This window comes from Serinus canaria, chromosome 1A (genome assembly GCF_022539315.1).
Source record: "Serinus canaria isolate serCan28SL12 chromosome 1A, serCan2020, whole genome shotgun sequence".
In the NCBI taxonomy this organism is placed as follows: domain Eukaryota; kingdom Metazoa; phylum Chordata; class Aves; order Passeriformes; family Fringillidae; genus Serinus; species Serinus canaria.
In genome coordinates this window covers 12,342,682-12,360,835 of record NC_066314.1, presented here as the reverse complement: position 1 = coordinate 12,360,835, position 18,154 = coordinate 12,342,682, and the positions used below count along the sequence as shown (strand labels likewise).

General features: G+C 38.0%; 1 protein-coding gene across 1 annotated transcript in view; it reads left to right on the top strand.

Annotated features, from left to right (window-relative positions):
- Positions 1-18,154, top strand: part of RELN (reelin) — a 280,730-nt gene that overhangs the window by 174,548 nt on the left and 88,028 nt on the right. The window contains exons 15-20 of the mRNA XM_030237765.2: positions 1,920-2,048; positions 3,107-3,216; positions 6,072-6,138; positions 7,465-7,698; positions 8,325-8,486; positions 12,720-12,956. Of these exons, the coding sequence (XP_030093625.2) occupies positions 1,920-2,048; positions 3,107-3,216; positions 6,072-6,138; positions 7,465-7,698; positions 8,325-8,486; positions 12,720-12,956 (939 nt within the window). The remainder of the gene's footprint in view (positions 1-1,919; positions 2,049-3,106; positions 3,217-6,071; positions 6,139-7,464; positions 7,699-8,324; positions 8,487-12,719; positions 12,957-18,154) is intronic.

The window sequence follows — 18,154 nt, the reverse complement described above, 5'->3', positions numbered from 1 at the left end:
AATCACAGAAATGTTGGTTAGAAGGGACCTATAGAGGTTATCTGGTGACACCTGCTGCTTCAGGATGGATTGTTACTGGGTAGGTCAGACATGGCTCTGCCTATCCATGACTTGAAAAGTCTTCATGGATGGACACTGTGCTACCTCACCTGCTCAAGTGAAAAAGTGTTTCCTAATGTACAGTACAAAACTATGAAACCATGTCTTTATCATTATTGTCCTTTGTAGTATGCCTGACACTACTGAGGAGACTTTGACTCCAGTTTCCTTGAGTGCCCTCTGCACCACCACAGGATGCTATAGCTCCCCCCTTCCCACCAGGCTGAGCAAGCCAGCTCCTCAGCCCATCCTAGCTTGGTGCTCAAAGCCGTGGGCATCTTGCCCATCCTTTACTCTGCTCTCAAAATTCTTAATGTGCTTCTTCAAATGGAGAACCCAAAACCAAACTGCCCACTGTCCCTCTTCCATTAAAAGCATATGAGAATATTTATCTTGGTATTTTATGGGGATTAAGTTACTTTATTATTTGCAGAGTTGAGAGTTTAAAGTAAGAGATTATGAGTGCTTTAATCTGTGTCCCATGGTGTACTTCCAGCTGGAAAGTAGACTGACAGTTAACACTGGCAGTTCTTGTACCCATGCAGGGTAGCAAAAAGAAAGGGAAGCAAAAAAAATTCAAGGGAAGCAAAAATCAAGGCACTGCACTTATATTTGATAGGAAGAGAAGGCAACAGCATTTTCCTACATAAAAAGTGAAAACTTTGCCTATAAACATTCCTGGCCAGTAAACATATTATATAAAGTCTCTGTCTCAATTTGTTTTCTGGTGGAGATTAGTATATATGTTGAAAGATTAATATCCTTTCTTCTATTTCTGAACTAGAAATGAGCTTCTTCGTAACCAAAGAAGCATTAGGTCACCATTTTTCCTATTTGTATTTCCCAAATACTGCATCATTTCACATCTCCCAGTCTGCAGCATTATTCATAATGCTTTCATTACTGCAAAATGTGAGAGACTCGTGCTGGATATAAGCAGTAAATATGACCCTCTAAGATAGCTCCACAGCTAAACCTGAAATAAATTAGTCAAAACCTCCATAAACTGCTTTAATATACACAATATCACAGTGATGGTACATTTAAATAAAGTAATGTTGTCAGCAAATTATCATAAAAATAAAAATTGAAAATCCAATAATTTAATATTGAGGAGATGAATTATGACTTCTATAATGTTCCATCACTTAAAATAAAACAGAATATTACGAGCTAATTCTATGGAGGAAATTACAAGAATAACTCAGTATAATACTAATCTGTAGTAAATCAAGCATTTTCTATATTACTTTCTCAAGGTCTTCAGAGTGTAGGGCATCTAAGGATTTCCTTATAGGTTGTAAACAATTTGGGTTTTTTTTAACTCAGGAAAGAGACAGCCCATGCAGGAACAGCTAGTGGTCTTTTGCTACCTTTTGCAGATGTCATAGTTAGCAGCTGGCCCTGTGCTCACACGATGCTGTCTAGCTCTGATTAATTCAAGGTTTCTCCTCATATCTGAAGCTATTTCAATATAAAATACAAAATATAAAAATAATGCAGTTCTTTTAACAGAAGCAGCATACAAACACTGGCTAGATGTTCTTGTGGCCCAACAAGAACTCTGTTTTCAGGCAATCGTCAATCTAAAAACCTTTGGGGTTTTTAGATTGAGGAAACTAAACGTGAAACTTTGTCTCACGTTTGCATTTGCAGGATTTTTTGTACTCAAATTCTGCTTAAAATTCTTTCTTGTTTCCTCATCAGTTATTAGAAACAGGAGATTTGGTGATTTCTCAATGTTGGTCCTTCTATATTGAGATCTATGCCAGGTACCCTCATGGTGTCTTTCTCCTTTCTTCCCTTCAATGTGTTACCAGCGTCAGCCTCGAGTTCTCCACCAACCACGGTCGCTCGTGGTCGCTGCTGCACACGGAGTGTCTGCCTGAGATTTGTGCAGGGCCCCACCTGCCCCACAGCACCATCTACGCCTCCGAAAACTACAGCGGGTGAGAGCGCTCTGCAAACTGCAAAATGCACAGCACTGCAGATGGGAACTGGAGAAAGCAGCAAAGCACACACCTCTGGGTCATCATTCCTTCTGACTACCTGGGGACAGCAAGGAAGGAGTGTTCTGAGCTCCCTGGCTACCCAGTCATGAAACCTGAAGTGTATAGGGCTGCTTCTGTGGTATAATAATCATTTTTTGATGCTAAAGAGAAATTACTAAAAAACCCACTTTTGGACAGCATGTTGATAAGAAGAAGAAAACTTATACCTTATCAAAGCCACAAAAGTTTTCTTCTTGGTCAGAAAAAACACTACTCAAAGCTGCGTTGACATCCTCAATCCCAGTACTGGGTTACAGTGACACACATCCTCTGTACTTCAGCAGATGGAGATGGTCATTAGTGTCACTTTCCTGTATCAACCCTTCTCAGTATTGAGTCTCTTCTCTACCATTCTCACTGAAAAATGAACTGTGGCATTTTTCTGCGTAGCACAAAATCCCTTGGTGTCCCAACTTCCACAGCACTTACAAAAAGAAAGTGCAGCTGAAGCATTGCTATGATCTGATGGCACACAGCCCCTAGTCCCATACAATTTTCATAGGAACCATTACTCCTGGTGTGTGCAGGAAGGGTAGCCTCTGTAGATGATAGAGAATGATGGCCCAGACTGCAGCACGCCAAATCCTCTGCACCACTCCTCACCCTCTGAGGGTTTTCACCAAACAGAGTTCAGCCCTGCTGAAGGTTCAGTTTTAGGAGATATTCATGGGGATGGAGAAGCTACTGCAGCAAAGGAGCTTATGGTCTTTGTCAACTTTGTGTATTCCTACAGGGGGAAAATGGCTAAGACAATAACTAGTATTCATATTCTGTATGACATATGACTTCTTATTTTTAATTTGTATTTTCTAAAGCTGCTGTAAATTTATGCTTTATTTGAGCAGATTTTAAAATTAAGCTTCTCACAAAGCTTCCAGAATACATAAACATATCTGCAAAATATACTGTTGCATAATAACTGTCTGTGTAAAATGTTTGTGTTACATGTATTTCAGATGGAACAGAATAACAATTCCCCTTCCCAACGCTGCACTCACCAGTGACACCAGGATTCGATGGAGGCAAACAGGACCAATCCTTGGAAATATGTGGGCAATTGACAATAGTTAGTATTCCTACCCATGATCATGACACAGCAGAAAAGTAAATTTTATATGCTGCTCTAAGTAAACATATTTTCCACCATCACAAGTCAATGAATTTACAGTTTGTTAAATTCCTGTTCTGCTTAGTTGCATTTGGCAGCAGGTGCATTTTGAAGCTGGAGAGGGAGTCTAGAAAAGACAACAGTCTTCTGTTGTCTAGAAAAGACAACAGTCTACTAGATTTATTTTTCTGTTTAATTGAATGCTTTCCAGGGAAAAATATTACTGACAGGGCTTAATATAATATTTCTTATATCTGCTTAGTCCTAATTACATAAATAGGTTTCACACTGGCTGTTAAGGACATGTACTGCAGCAGCCTAAGCAACAGGAGCAGCATCTGGGACTTATTTTGCTTCTGGACATAGAAGACCATCTTCAAGCAATGCTGCTACCAAAACACTGAGAAAACCTTACATTGTTTACCATATCTTCAGGGGAAAGTGCCATCTGTTTCAGGGAACTGTTCTTCCCTTCAGAAATTATTTTTCACATACGTTTATCTTTAAATGGATGTGAAGAACTGGGAGAAGTTTATGCTGATAAATATTTATATGACTTATTACAGAGCAAAACCAGGACCAGAATTATCAAGGAATACTTTAAAGGGCAGTAAAAATTATTTAGGAGCACAGGATGAAATGTATGAAGTGCAGAAATAAGTATGATTGAAAGGGTTAACTAAGAGTAAATGCAATTTTTTTTTAAGCTTGCTTGTTAGCCTTAAGTGATTTGGAAGTAAGTAAGCTACATTCAGAATTTGTTTTGTTAAATGCCTGAAATATGTAGTTTAGTGATTTACACTGATGTAAAATTGCCTGTGAAATTTTGCAGTGATTCCCAGTAAGGCTTGATATGGTGCCTAGGAATGGTAAATATTTACATTTTGCAGAATTCTTAAAATGATGCCTAGTATTGACAAGAAAATCTTGAAGCTGTTAAGGTAATATCATTAAGGAAATTTTGTCACTAAAAGTAATGAAAGTTGTTCACTTAATCATAACTGGAAGTAGCATCATCTTGACATTCTGGATATAGTCTTAATGCTTCTCTTTAGGGATGTTATATACATCAAAAAGAAAGTAAAATTAAGGGGAAAGATAGGTATTTAAAGATGAGAAGATTTCTGTGAGTATCTGCAAAGATGAGTTGCTATCCAAAAAAATACTGACTCTAAGTGTTGGAGACACTCATGAGAGGTTCACAGAAACCACAGCAAGGTGAATCAATCCAAGGATACAGATTCCTTACATCAGAACAAAACAAGTTTTTGAAAATCATTTGACAATTCATTTATCTGCACAACCTTTGCTTACAGAACAAAATATAGCTCCATGAAAGGATGCTGCATGCTCCTGTGTGAAGAATCTCAAGAAAAGCTTTACCAACCATCTGCTAGAAAGTGCCTGCTCTGAATTTGAGCTGCAGAACCATGACACAGGAATCGAGTCTTAAAGACATATTTCTGAGGTTTTGAATGCCTCCTTTGTTAAATACTAGTGATACTGAAGTTTTACACTGTATTTAAGGGAAAAACTCATAAATATTGGCAAGCCACTCAAATTCTTGAAGAGAGGAAGATTTTCAAAGATTCAGCACTCTGAGCTTCACGACTGTTTCCTATGTGAATTTAGTTTTAAATGAAATCTGGAAGCTGGCCATATTTCAGAAACTCTGGAAAAATGCCAATTTCCATGAAGTTTGTTCATTTTGAATGACATCATTACATCTTTAACCCTTCTACTTTTACCACCCCCTCAAAAAGACCTCAAAAGACACAAAAATCAAACAGACAGAACAGAATTTTTGCACCCTGAGATGTGAGAAAACCTAGAAATCACATGAAATCTGATGAGGACTTAGTTATAGGGAGCAGCAAAGAGGGATTTAGAGTGTGTCTGCTAGGGAGAGCTGACACCCTGCTGTGATGGGCAACATTATAAAACTAGGAAAAGGAAGAAGTACTGCTTCTTATAGATGATTTCAAATTGGTGGCTATTTCTTACAAATGTCATAATGCAAGTGGGTAACTCCAAGTAATTCTTCAACAGAAAAGATGCCATTATTCATGGTTTTAAGGCCTTTTAGCATTTTATATTAAAATAATATTGCCCACAAGTTATAACTTTTCTTTCTTATAGTGCAAGAGATTACACTGACATTTTCTCATCTTTCCATCCTTCATATTTTTCACAAATATCAATACTGTCAATGAGGAATCACTGGAGGAAGATGAAGCAAAAGAGTAAAACAAGTCTGGTATATTTTTGAGCATTTTGGATGTGAAATTTTGTTCCATTTAAAAGAATCAGTGAAAGGGTATGAAAATTAGTAGTTACATAAGACATATCAGGGCAGGTTCTTATTCCCCTAAATCCAGTCAAGGAAAGTATGTAGATTTCAATGAGAGAAGCAGTGACATATTTTTTAAATCTACAAGACTGCTACTAGAATGTACCAATATATAGACTGGATTATATCTCCAAACTAAGATGAAGGGAATGCCAATGAAAAATTATGAAAAAGGTCAATGCCTACCAAATTATCTGATTTCATTCACAGACAGTAATTAAGACAGTACTAGTTGCCACAGTAGTGTGTCTTTAGCCACAGTTGGATATGACACATCAAATAATAAATTATCCCTGACTATTCGTGACACAGCCAAATGCTTTATATCCTTTCATAGACCTTTTCCAGGTAGTGGGATTTAAATAAATACAATAATTGTGAGGTCTGTACACTTTCTTGTATGCATCATATTCTCTTTACCACATAGCATAACCCTCCATTTAATTGATTTCTCTCTCTGCAGTTTATATTGGTCCATCTTGCCTCAAATTCTGCTCAGGGCGAGGACAGTGTACTAGAAATGGCTGCAAGTAAGTGTTATATTCAGCACTCATGTTCAATTTCTGTCTCAGAGTTCACTTGGTAGTGTGAAAGTTAAAGTGATTTTCATTTCAGTCCTTGCTCTTTTAGATGACTACATATAAAACTAGCATAACCCTCAGAATTCATGAAGTTCACTGTAAAGCTAAAGATCAATCTTTCTAAACAGCAGCATGTTTAATTTTTTTTTTTTTATTATTTTCTTCATGTATAGTGTCTAACTTCCAGTTCATCTTAAAATGTGCTACAGAGCACACTGAAATGTCATATATACTGGGTATAGAGGTGATTTGTGATTTTATCACTTTTGTATTAAATGTTGGGAAAGAATTACAATTTTAATAGTTATAACATCCCATAATGTAACATACCTCAAGGACAGAAGATTACCAGTCTACTTTTTTCTGATAGTCTGGCTTGTTAAAAGGGTTCCACTCTAAAAAATAAAAAGGTAGTTACCCAAAACCAGTAAGCACATTCTTAATATTGGTGTAACTACATTTAGGTATAAACAAGAGTATGACCCACAGAGCATTCTCTTTTGCAACTTGTGGTTTTTTCGGGGTCCCCCGTTGTGGGGAGGAAAGATGAATCTGACTCCATGTTCTTAGAAGGCTAATTTATTATTTTATGGTATTTTATCATATTAAAGAATGCTATACTAAAGCTATACTAAAGAATAGAGAAAGGATACTTACAGAAGGTTTAACAAGGTACTGATGAAAACTCGTAACTCACCAGAGTCCCAACACAGCCTGACTGTGATTGGTCATTAAGTCAAAACAATTCACATGTTGGATAAACAATCTCCAACCACATTCCAAAGCAGCAGAACACAGGAGAAGCCAATCAGATAATATTGTTTTCATTTTTCTCTGAGTCTTCTCAGCTTCCCAGGAGAGAAATCCTGGGCAAAGATTTTTCAGAAAATATGACAGGGACAGTAACTTAATTTCTTGTAACCACATCTAGTGTGCTACAGATAAAAGCAAATTTGTCATTTTACATATGAACAACTGTAATTATGTCAGCAGGGGTTTTGTTCCAAAAATTAATAAAACTATTGTGTGTTGTGTAGATTCATGGGATGTTCATAAATACATATTCTTTTAATTTGAAAAGTAAATACTAGCTAACAGAAATCGTTCACTGTGCACTTTACCTAAGTAAAGTTCAAAGAGGTTCTTGGGCCTCAGAGTTAAGAGGGACCTTGTGGGTACCCTCAGTCCATGAGCAGCTGCAGCCCCCCTGTTTGATGACAAGCAGCCACCCCAAAGATGGGTCACCAGTCGTGCTCTCCCCCTTCCTCCCCGCAGGTGTGACCCCGGTTTCTCGGGGCCGGCGTGCGAGACGGCGTCGCAGACCTTCCCCATGTTCATCTCCGAGAGCTTTGCCAGCTCCCGCCTCTCCTCCTACCACAGCTTCTACTCCATCCGCGGGGCCGAGGTCAGCTTCGGCTGCGGCGTGCTGGCCAGCGGCAAGGCCCTGGTCTTCAACAAGGACGGCAGGCGCCAGCTCATCACCTCCTTCCTGGACAGCTCCCAATCCAGGTGAGAGGGAAGGAGGAGTCAGGTGGAGCAAAGAAATGGGAGAGCCCCTCCCCCTACAGCTACAGCCTTGCCTGTTATTTAACCAGTTGTTTTCAAAAACTCCTAGTTCCATTTTTTAATGGAGATTTTGTAGCCTTGCCTTTTTTTTCCTCCTGCTTTGTAATCAGCAGAGCCCAAAACAGACTGGAGGGAAGTTATTGTACAGGGTTGGATGGAAAATATGAAATGTTAATATCAAACCTGAGTGTCAAAGCCAAGTGCTAATTAATTATTTATAAGGTTGTGTTTATTTGACAGCTTGTGGCAGCTGATTAGATCCATTCACTATCTCTCCCTCCCCTTCAGTGCCTAATAAATAATTAAAGGGAGTAATGATTGGCATTTTTTTAACTATATGTGCCACAATGCATTACTTGACGATAAAAACAAATCACAAGTACAAAACCCCATAACCGATATTTATCAAAATTTGCCTAGATTGAGAAGATCTGAAAACAACCTGGTTAGGGAAAAAACCAAACCAAACACAAAGTTAAAAAAAATTAAAAAAAAAAAAAAAAAACAAACACAAGAAAACCCCACTGTGAAAAGGATACCCTGCAAATATTTGTGTGATTCTGGTGCAGGTTCCTGCAGTTCACCCTGCGCCTGGGCAGCAAGTCGGTGCTGAGCACCTGCAAAGCGCCCGACCAGCCTGGGGAAGGAGTGCTGCTGCACTACTCCTACGACAACGGCATCACCTGGAAACTGCTGGAGCACTACTCTTATCTCAACTACCACGAGCCAAGGTAGGTGCACACATATCACAAAGAGTTAACTGCATGCAGTTATGCTGGCTGTGGTGGTCTCCACAATGTGGAGACTGAGTGCGTGGTGCAAGAGGGAATGAAGAGTTTTTTTCACACACCCTAAGTTACCACCTTCCTTGAACATTTTGCAACTATTCTACTATAGTTCTCATTTTGTCATTCCATAAAAATGAACACATCGGTTTAATGGCTTTCAGGTCTCAGGTGATACAACAGAACAAGCTGAGGCAGTGCAGGATGAGGGATAGAAGTGTACTTGTGGGAAATAGGGGCATGACTCTTCCCACGGAAGCAGCCACTTGTAAAGAAAAATTAACATAAATTATTTGCAGCTTTGAAGCCATAGATACCCTCACTACACCGTCCTCTGGGATTAGGAGTTTGCAGGCAGCACAGGACAGCTGAGACAGAATCTGATTGTGAGGATCTCTGCAGGATTGTGAGGATCTCTGAGGTCAGCAGGAAGACTCACCTGCTCCCACTCTCAAGGCAATTGCATGACTTCATGGCTGTGCTTCTGCCCTGGTCTGGGCTTGGTGCCCTGGGAGAACCTGTTGGTGACTGTGCCTGGGACTTGCACAAATAAAAAAGAAGTTGAACAAAGAGCTCATTTCATCTAGCAACACCCAAGTTTGGTGTCAGATTAGAGAGGAATATATCTCTTGTATTAAGAGAAGATGTTCCTTACATTTGTGACACCATCCACCAAACTTAGTACAGCAATACAAAATCAGGAGTCTCCATGCAGTACCAAAATCCTGGAACAGTCTAGTCTGGATCTATGCAAACCTTCTCAAACCTGGCAGCAGCCACCTTCATGGGGTGCTGCTGCAGAGCCAATAAATGCCAGTTAAAGGAGATGCTCTGCAAAGGGGCCCAGGAGAGGCAGAACTGGCAGTGGCATCAATGGACTCATTCCAGCAGGTCCATTTCCTGCCCATGGGTTGCTTTGACCTGGGTATTGCCCTGTGTCTCCTTCTCTACTGAGTTCAAGGAAAACATCTTAGTCAGCCCCAGGGGTGGGACTGTAAATAGCCTGCAAGTCCCTTTAGCTACACATAACTTTCATTATTTATATTTATTGAGCTCAGATGAGTGTTTTTTTAAAAACAAAACAAAAAAAAAATCAGATTTCCACATCTTGTTAATAACTCAGTACAAAATTGCAATCTTCAAAGTGTGATTAAGAATGTTCTAATTGAAAAAAAATTCCTTGTAACATTAAAATTATTTCCTGGGAGCTATAAGAAATACTCAAAAATGTGAGAGGAGGACTATATTTGATAGAAAGACATTGAAGACATTGTAGACTTTAATTTTTGAAGTTCTAAATGTTTCCAAAGGAAAGATGCTACAGACTGGAAGACTTAAAAATCTTCTTCAAAGTTTAGTTTGCCTACCTTTGTTATAGTCACATATATATTTTATATGACCTTGTTTCTAATTCTTAGATTCAAGACTACATCTGTAGGAATTATATTTCCCTAAAGGTTTTTAATATATAGCACTATGAAATTTTTATAACAAAAAGGAAAATACATATTCTGGTGACTGATTTTAATCAAGTTTAAGATACAAATGTAATAAATTACACAGATGCCAGAGACTTTTTTTTCTTTTTGAGGTTAGGTGTGAAACACAATTTCTGTTGTTCTGACAAGGTACAGAGCAAAGTACATTATACACAAGTTAGAGAGATTTTGCCGTGGGAGGTAGACGGGTGGATGGATGGATGGATGGATGGATAGAAAGATTATTCAGTCCACTCTGGGTAGATAGAAAAATGACATACATACAAACCTGAAGCTAATGCTGGCAATAATTATGAACAAAGCTTCACCTTTTCATATTGTGTTTTCTGAAAATATCAGCATTTTTAGTAACATAGATGGACTGCTGCAAAGTTTGGCAATCAGTCTGTATCCACGAATTTAATTAATCTTCAGTCATACAAAAAATAATTACACATTTAATGTTCTGCTGAAAAGGTGCATTTAATCTGCTAACATTTGACAGCTGCATTTTTCTTCTGGGCAGAACAGCGGTGGCTTTTCAATATTAGGTATGCGCATAGCTTGAAAGAATGAGATCAGAGCAAAGGTCTCCCAGCTGGTTTTTAACAAATTTAATGGTGGCTGGTAATGTAAGTAGGAGCACTTTTCTTCTCTGCAGCAGAAAAATCATTAGCAGGAATCCCCCTCCCTCTCCATCTATCTCCAACAAATCAAAGCCAGACAGGAGAAGTTGTTACAACTGGAGGTGTAGTCAAGTTCTGCATACTAACATATGTGCCATACGTGGTGGTTTACACCTACATTTTTAAATTGTGTTAGCTTAATCCCCTGGGATGGGGAATTTATTTTAACATGTGTTAAATATTTTAACATCTGATATGTGTATCAGCGGTGCATGTCATGATTTAAGATTTTCTGTATATTACTGTCTATAAGAATTAGTGTCCACATGGGCAAGCTTATGAGAGTTAAGAGTGAAAGGGAAGATACAGGCATCAGAGGCAACCACCAGCAGAGGAATTATGCCTGGATTTTGGCAGAGCATTAGCCCACATAAGTGCCAGGTGCTTCACAGAGCCCACTGATGGAGAGCCATACAATGTTCCTCCTTACCAGGGTACCAACTTTCCTCAGGTTCACACTCCTGAATCATGGCAGAAAAATATATGGTTCCTTTTAGCATCAGTAGCAATTTCTTGTCATTTGTGCCTTTAAAAAATTAATACAAAAGGTGATAAAGTTGCTTCTTATGAGAGAATCCTTAGTGGAAAAGAAGCCAGGGTCTGAAGTCATTCAAACATGTTTATTTGAGTGTAAAGGAAAGGTATCCACCATAGATAAAGCGTGTACTGTGCTGGTCCCATGCCACAGGGACATGGCCATGTCACCTCTGGCTGTCCTTCTGCACTTCTTTCTCCAGTCTATGGATGGCAGAAAGCAGCTCCTGGAAAAGCTAGGCAGGACTTCCTGAGTGCTTCCCACCTGTTTAGCCAAGCTATTTGATTTTTTCTGGTTAATAGATTAATGTATTCTTCTTTAAAATGAATGTGACACTAAATAACAGTGTTATAAATCTACTCTCTACAAGGATGTTGGAGCAAGTAATTTTTAAGAGTGTGGTTTTTGCACTAAGATTGCCACAGGCACAAGACTTTTTCATATGCAGAGAACAAAATATTATAACAGGCAGCTTAGAAAGCCTTGAGTATGAAAAGAATTTGGTGCTGAAGTATAAAAAGATGTTTTCAGTTTACCCAATATTTCATTTTATCCATATTTCCTTGAACAGACAAAGAAAAATAACAGCTACATGATGAGCTGGCTGAAAACCCTTTAGCCAGCAAGTAATTGTACCCCAATGGAGACAAATGTCCCTGTTGCCTGTCTCACAGCTGATGTGGCTGTGTGGGGTACCATGGTCTTAGTGATTTATGGGGCTTTCAAGAAGGTGTCATTGCTGTGGCAATTAATGTATACTCCCTCCTGCAGTGTATGAAAATTGCTCCTGGAAATCAGATAATACTCCCAATTTTCTTTGCAGTTTTTCAATTCTTGGTGTGTTGACATAGCTGCCATGACAAATCAGGTGACCTTGCATACCACAAGCACCTGGACTCACCTCCAGTTGCATCTCTATGCAGCTACAAAAAGGAGTGTCTGCCAAAAAGGGATACTCATAATCACACTGTCTGACATGATGAACCATTTCCACTTGATTGTGGCAATTTACAGGGGGGGTTCTTCTAGGACAATAGCACCATTAGAATGAGATCAATGCTATGTGTGGAATGCAGATGTTTACAAGATCCATATCTTCAGGATAAAACCCACTGAGTCTGACAAAAAGGAACTGGAATTCTTAAATCCTTGTCAGCTCATCATTCCTTTGCTAATTTACACCTTTAAATTTACTGAGAGGTCCACAATAGAAGGAAAAATTACAAATTTGGTAGAAACTCTTTCTGGTGGCTTTTGTACACGCCTGGTTTTCAGTCAATGAACTGATTACCAAGAGAACTAACAATTCTCCTGTCCCTGTCACTGGTAGCAGCTATTCCAGCAGATGCTACGGTACTGGGGGGTTAAATTTACTTCATGACTTTTAGGTTCAGTAAGGAAAATTTACCAAAAAATACATCCCCATGAAATTATTACAAACAGGAAAAACTGGCAACAACGACTTTGTTTTGTTTTCCAGGATAATTTCAGTGGAGCTGCCTGAAGATGCAAGGCAGGTTGGCATTCAGTTCAGGTGGTGGCAGCCATATCACTCCTCTCAAGGTGAAGATGTGTGGGCAATCGATGAGATCATCATGACCTCTGTGCTCTTCAACAGCATCAGTCTGGACTTCACCAACCTGGTTGAAGTCACACAGTCTCTGGGGTTCTACCTGGGAAATGTTCAGCCCTACTGTGGGCATGACTGGACTCTCTGGTGAGAAACATGTATTCTTTCCTGTTCTACTTCTGTTTTCCTTGTCTGTTCATCCTGCTAAGGATCAAGTGACTCCTGCAAATGCATTTTTCTGGCAGCTATTCAGAGTAATAATGTGTCTTATCCTTAAATTGTGGGCAAAAATACAGTCACTAATCTCATTCCAATTAGCAGTAAGTTTTTCACCTCATTGCACAGATTTATGTTTGGTGGGAGCATTGAATGTAGCATTCTTTTTCCATGAAATATTTAAAGAATACCCTAATAGAAACAATTCAGGAATGTTTCATAATCTTCACTTTAAATCCAGGCAGTTTAATATGGATATGCAGGTAATGAAATTATATGTTAAGTACTGACTCTGAATATTTTGTAAGTGATGTTCAGGTCTATGTACATAGCCATTATATTGTAATCCAGAAAGCAAAAGGCAGCAGAATATAGGCATTATCCTTTTGTAGTTGCTTTGTCTGGTATTATATACACTTAGTGATCTGCACTGTGATCAGCATTATAACATATTGCAATTAGGTCTCAAATATGCTGTGTATTTAGAAACAAAAGCAAGGAAACATCACACCCCTCAAAGGAAATAAAGGCAAGAGAAGCAAAAGAAGGGAAAAACAAAACAAAAAAAAATTCATTAGGATTGCATAAAAATATGCTTTTTAAACTAAAACATTAACATGCTTCACAAAAAAAATCTGGAGCATTTGAATTTAACATTTGGAATTAATACAAGGGAAGCTCAATTTAATCTGTGTGTTTTGATTAAAACCAAATAACAGTTTCATGCTAGTCTCATCAACCTATAAACCCAGTATAGTTTTAATTGGCATAGATATATTTCTTTGGAGAAAGTACAATCACAGTAATTACAGAAAACCTGAAGAAAATAAAATAATTTTAGCATCCCCATGGACACTCAGAGAAACACTGTTGGAATTTTATTAACAAGTATCTCTGAGCAATCTGATTTGACTTTCTGATCATCTGTCAAACTAAAAGGAGTTGGCTTAGCAGTAGGAACAACACCAAATGTGTCCTAGCACTGATAATGAGGCAGTAGAAGCACCATTAACCACTTTAATAAGGACCGGGAAGGTACTCGCTGCTCATTAAAATGAAACAACATGTTAGGGCTCAAACTGTTTGCATCTTCCTTATCAAAGAATTGGAATGAAAGCCTTTTAATGACATTGTTTTCCCTCTGTACTTTTAAGACCAGTCTATCATGGGGAGGAGGGCAGATAAGATAGCAGAGGTTCCTCTCTTTTTCTCCCATGACTCTAAATCAGAATCAAAATAACACTAAGCTAAATTCTCCATCCCATATGGAGATGGGCTAGGGTTTGTAGTGCTCAGTCATAGTAGAAACATTAAAGTTTTCATGCATCAAATATAGAATCAAAACCTTCCTCACTATTTATGTCTAAGTGTTTTTCATTATCACTGGAAACATGAACTCTATCCTTCACTGACCTTGCTCCTCTCAAGGGAAATTTTTAAACTTACACAAAGTCTGTACAAATGGTTGCTAGTTAAATTAATTATTGTTGGGTTTTCCCAGCTGTGAGTCCATTTGGTTCTCATTTTCTAACTCATGAGTTTCTAACTCATGAGCAGATCTTGCAGTAGCACTGACACCATTCTCTTGAGAACAGTCTGACAACAGCTTTTTCATTAGTACAACTATGGGAAATACACTATCAATCATTTTACAGGGTGGCATCCCCAGGCCCATTTTCACAGAATTGCTTTTAATTGTCTGTTAGGCCTCCATTTCTGCCTTAGAACCTGTAAACATGAAACATTTATCCTTAAAACTGGAAAAAACTGAGGAGGAAGATTTTTAATTTTTTTATTAAGAGGTAGGCTGTTCTTTTCCATACCTGGCTTCATTTAAAAAAAAAAAAAGTTTGTTGAGAAACATATGTTTTGATCAAGAGTGATTCTTGAGTATTTTCATGGCCTATGTCTGAACAGTCATTTTATTTGATAGTCATCATCATCATTTGGTTTCAGAATGGATCCTTAACTTCATTACATCAAGTGTATTGGTTGTACTGAAAGGACTCTGAAACACTTAAATATGAAGTGCTTAATGATGTACATTGATTCGTCACTTCTCCAAAATGCTCACATTCAGGCAAAATTTTGAACAAATTGTATCTGGAGAATTATAGGCTATATGCAGCGACTTGCTGAAATGCATTTAAGTATTGATAAGGATGCTAACACTTTTTATATACATATATGTATATATATGGATATGTGTATATATATATATATATATATATATATATATATTCATCTGGACACAAATAAAATAGCTTTATATAAATATATATATATGTATTCATCTGGACACAAATAAAATAGCTTTATATTAATAAACTGCCTTCAGTCAGATTACAGCAATATGATTTAACTCAGTGTAGCAAACAATAGAGCATCCCACTGCCCCTGGAGAAGCCTAGAAGAAGACTGTAAAACTGTCTTGTCATGAGCTATCTTTATGGAGCAATATCATCCAGTGGTCCTACATCATCTTGGTGCTTTACCAGTGTCCTAAATGTTTTGTTCTTTATAGTAATTGTTACTCTGCAACATGCAGAAAGTTTCTTTCAGGTAATTGACTTAATTATATTAATGATGTTAATGCATTTAGGAATTATTTAGCAAAGCAGGTATGATGTGATGCAAAAAGGCCAAACATCCCCTGCTTTTGATGGAAGCAAAGCTGTGTCTGCTGTGAGCGTTGGCCATCGTGTCAATATTTTCAGTCAAAGCAGCTTTACAAAACAAGCTTCATCCATGTGGCTTTTCAGTATTCCTAAAAGTACCAGCCTTGAAAATATGGTAACTCTGGGGATCTCAGAGCAGTTTGGAGCAATGCAGGTTGGCTGACATTGACTATGATACCATTCCCAGAAGTACCAATTAGCTGGCAGTGCTTGGAGGGAGAGTGATTGTTCTAAGGGCACCTATGGGTATTGTTCCTGTGCCTCTGCAGGTCTAATTATACACGTGCCAGAAACCCACTCACAGCAACAAATTTATACAAAAATGAGGCCTCTGCATTCTCATTTCTGAAGATTTTTTAGTTAATTATTGTGACACCAGGGACATTACTTCATCTTTTACAAATTCTGGAAAGGTATTCCAGCTGTGTGGCTCCCAGAACAAAGAAAACATTTGGTATTCCAGCAAAAGAGCATACCCCTAACCACATACATGAGAGATCTGGAGAGCAGAGAAGGGACAAGGTGGAACCCACAACTTTAATGCTACTTGTGTTCAGCTGGAGGCAAAATGTGGATGATAAAGGACTCTGTGTACCTGTAATGTGATTTCCTTCCCTCAAAAGAGCTTCTTATAGAGCACCACATATTGTCTGCATCTCAACACTATCTTCCTTTTCCACATTTCTTTAATATACATTTTAAAGAGTTGGTTTGACTTTTTAACTTATTTAATATACTCACTTAATATATTGTGTACAGTATCCAGTGGCTAAGCTATTAAATTAAAATGAATACTAAATTTAAAATATTTTAATCATGACCTGAATGCCACCAGAAAGAAAACATTAGAGTTTAAGACTTTTTTTTCCTCATTTTACTTAGCAGCATTGAATAAAGGGAATTTTTGTGAAGACAAGAGCAAAATGCTACATTTAATTCTTTGCCCTTTTATTCACTAGAAGTCCTTTACTTGACTTCTATTACTTTGGGAAGACAACTTCTGGGCAGATGTTTCATCAGATTGTTGAGTTTCAACTCCTTTACTCTGTTCAGATAAGCTTTAGGTAACTGTGATGTGCTGCTATGCCCAGGTTTTTGTGTGCAGTGCCAGATCGTCTTCCAGAGCAGTGCTACACATAACTTTCAGCTGATTACACTGCACATGTTTGACTGATACCTGAAGAGCCTGGTTGTATTGGCACAGATTTCCCAACAGGGCTTCAGCCTGTGTCAGATCGAATCAGCTTTAGCTTTTACTTTTGAGGATTTTTGTCATTTTATGAAATAAAAGATAAAGTTTAGAAGAAAAATAAATTCAGGCATTATCCAGACGAGTTCTTCTGAGGTGCATTCAGATCTAACCACGAAGCCACAAACCATAGGTTGGCAGCTGCAATGCTGATGAGTGCACAATATATCCTCTTCTTAACTTAAAACTGTCCTTCCTATTGAGAAGAAAAACACTGACAACACCAACTGAAAGGGCAAACAGTTCAATACAGTTTTCCAAGATACCTTGCTGCCTTCCAGTCCAGTTGTCCACTACAGTGCCCTCGTGCCCTGGCAGTGAAGGGAGTGTCCACCCTCAGTCACTTTGGGCTGCTGAGCCTCAAGATAAAGTGAAAAATTTCATATAATATCATGAGCTGGATCATCTTTAGGAAATCAAGTCACAAAAGTAAGGTCAGAGAGTAGAAAGCAGACAGGATCTTAACTTATGCCAAGTAACAGAAATTTGATAATGACATAACTAATGTCAGCTTTCAGTAATTTCTTCTAAAGCTTTAAGGTGGGATGCTGACATTCATGGCATAAGTGCTCTCTCTGGAAAGGACTCTGTAGAAAACAATGTAGGTCAGTGAATTAATTTAAGAATCCTAAGTGACACTGACTTGTATTCCTTGTCCTCACACTCACTTTGTTATGACCTTGAATATTACAGGAGTAGAAGCTAATATGTTCTTCTGTATTGTATTTAAAGATTATGACTTCTTATTTAAGATAATAAATTGTAGCTTACTCAATCACAAGAGCAACCTTGAACTAGATTATTCTCTTCATCACCCCTGTGCTGAATGTAGCTTTTTCTTTTCCATGATGATTTGCAGTGATTTTCTTTAAAAAGAGCCAATCCCTTTTCTAAATTGTTCACATTTAAGAATAGTCTTAGAAAATATTGAAGCTGAAAGGACTACAGTACTTCTGAAGACATTAACATCTCAAACTAAGGAGAGGGAGGAAATTTTCATTGTGTGAACGTTCATTAAATTACTCTATTTTGATTGCTAGTGAGCAAGATTCAATGTTTAAGTTGTTATTACTTTCTTCTTATGCTTCTGTTGTATTTGAGGTGTTGAATTTTGTTGTTTCCTTTTTCTTTTGAATAGTGCATAGAAGAAAAACCTGCATTTGAAGTGAAATATCTTGGAATTTCAGACTATAAATTGTGTT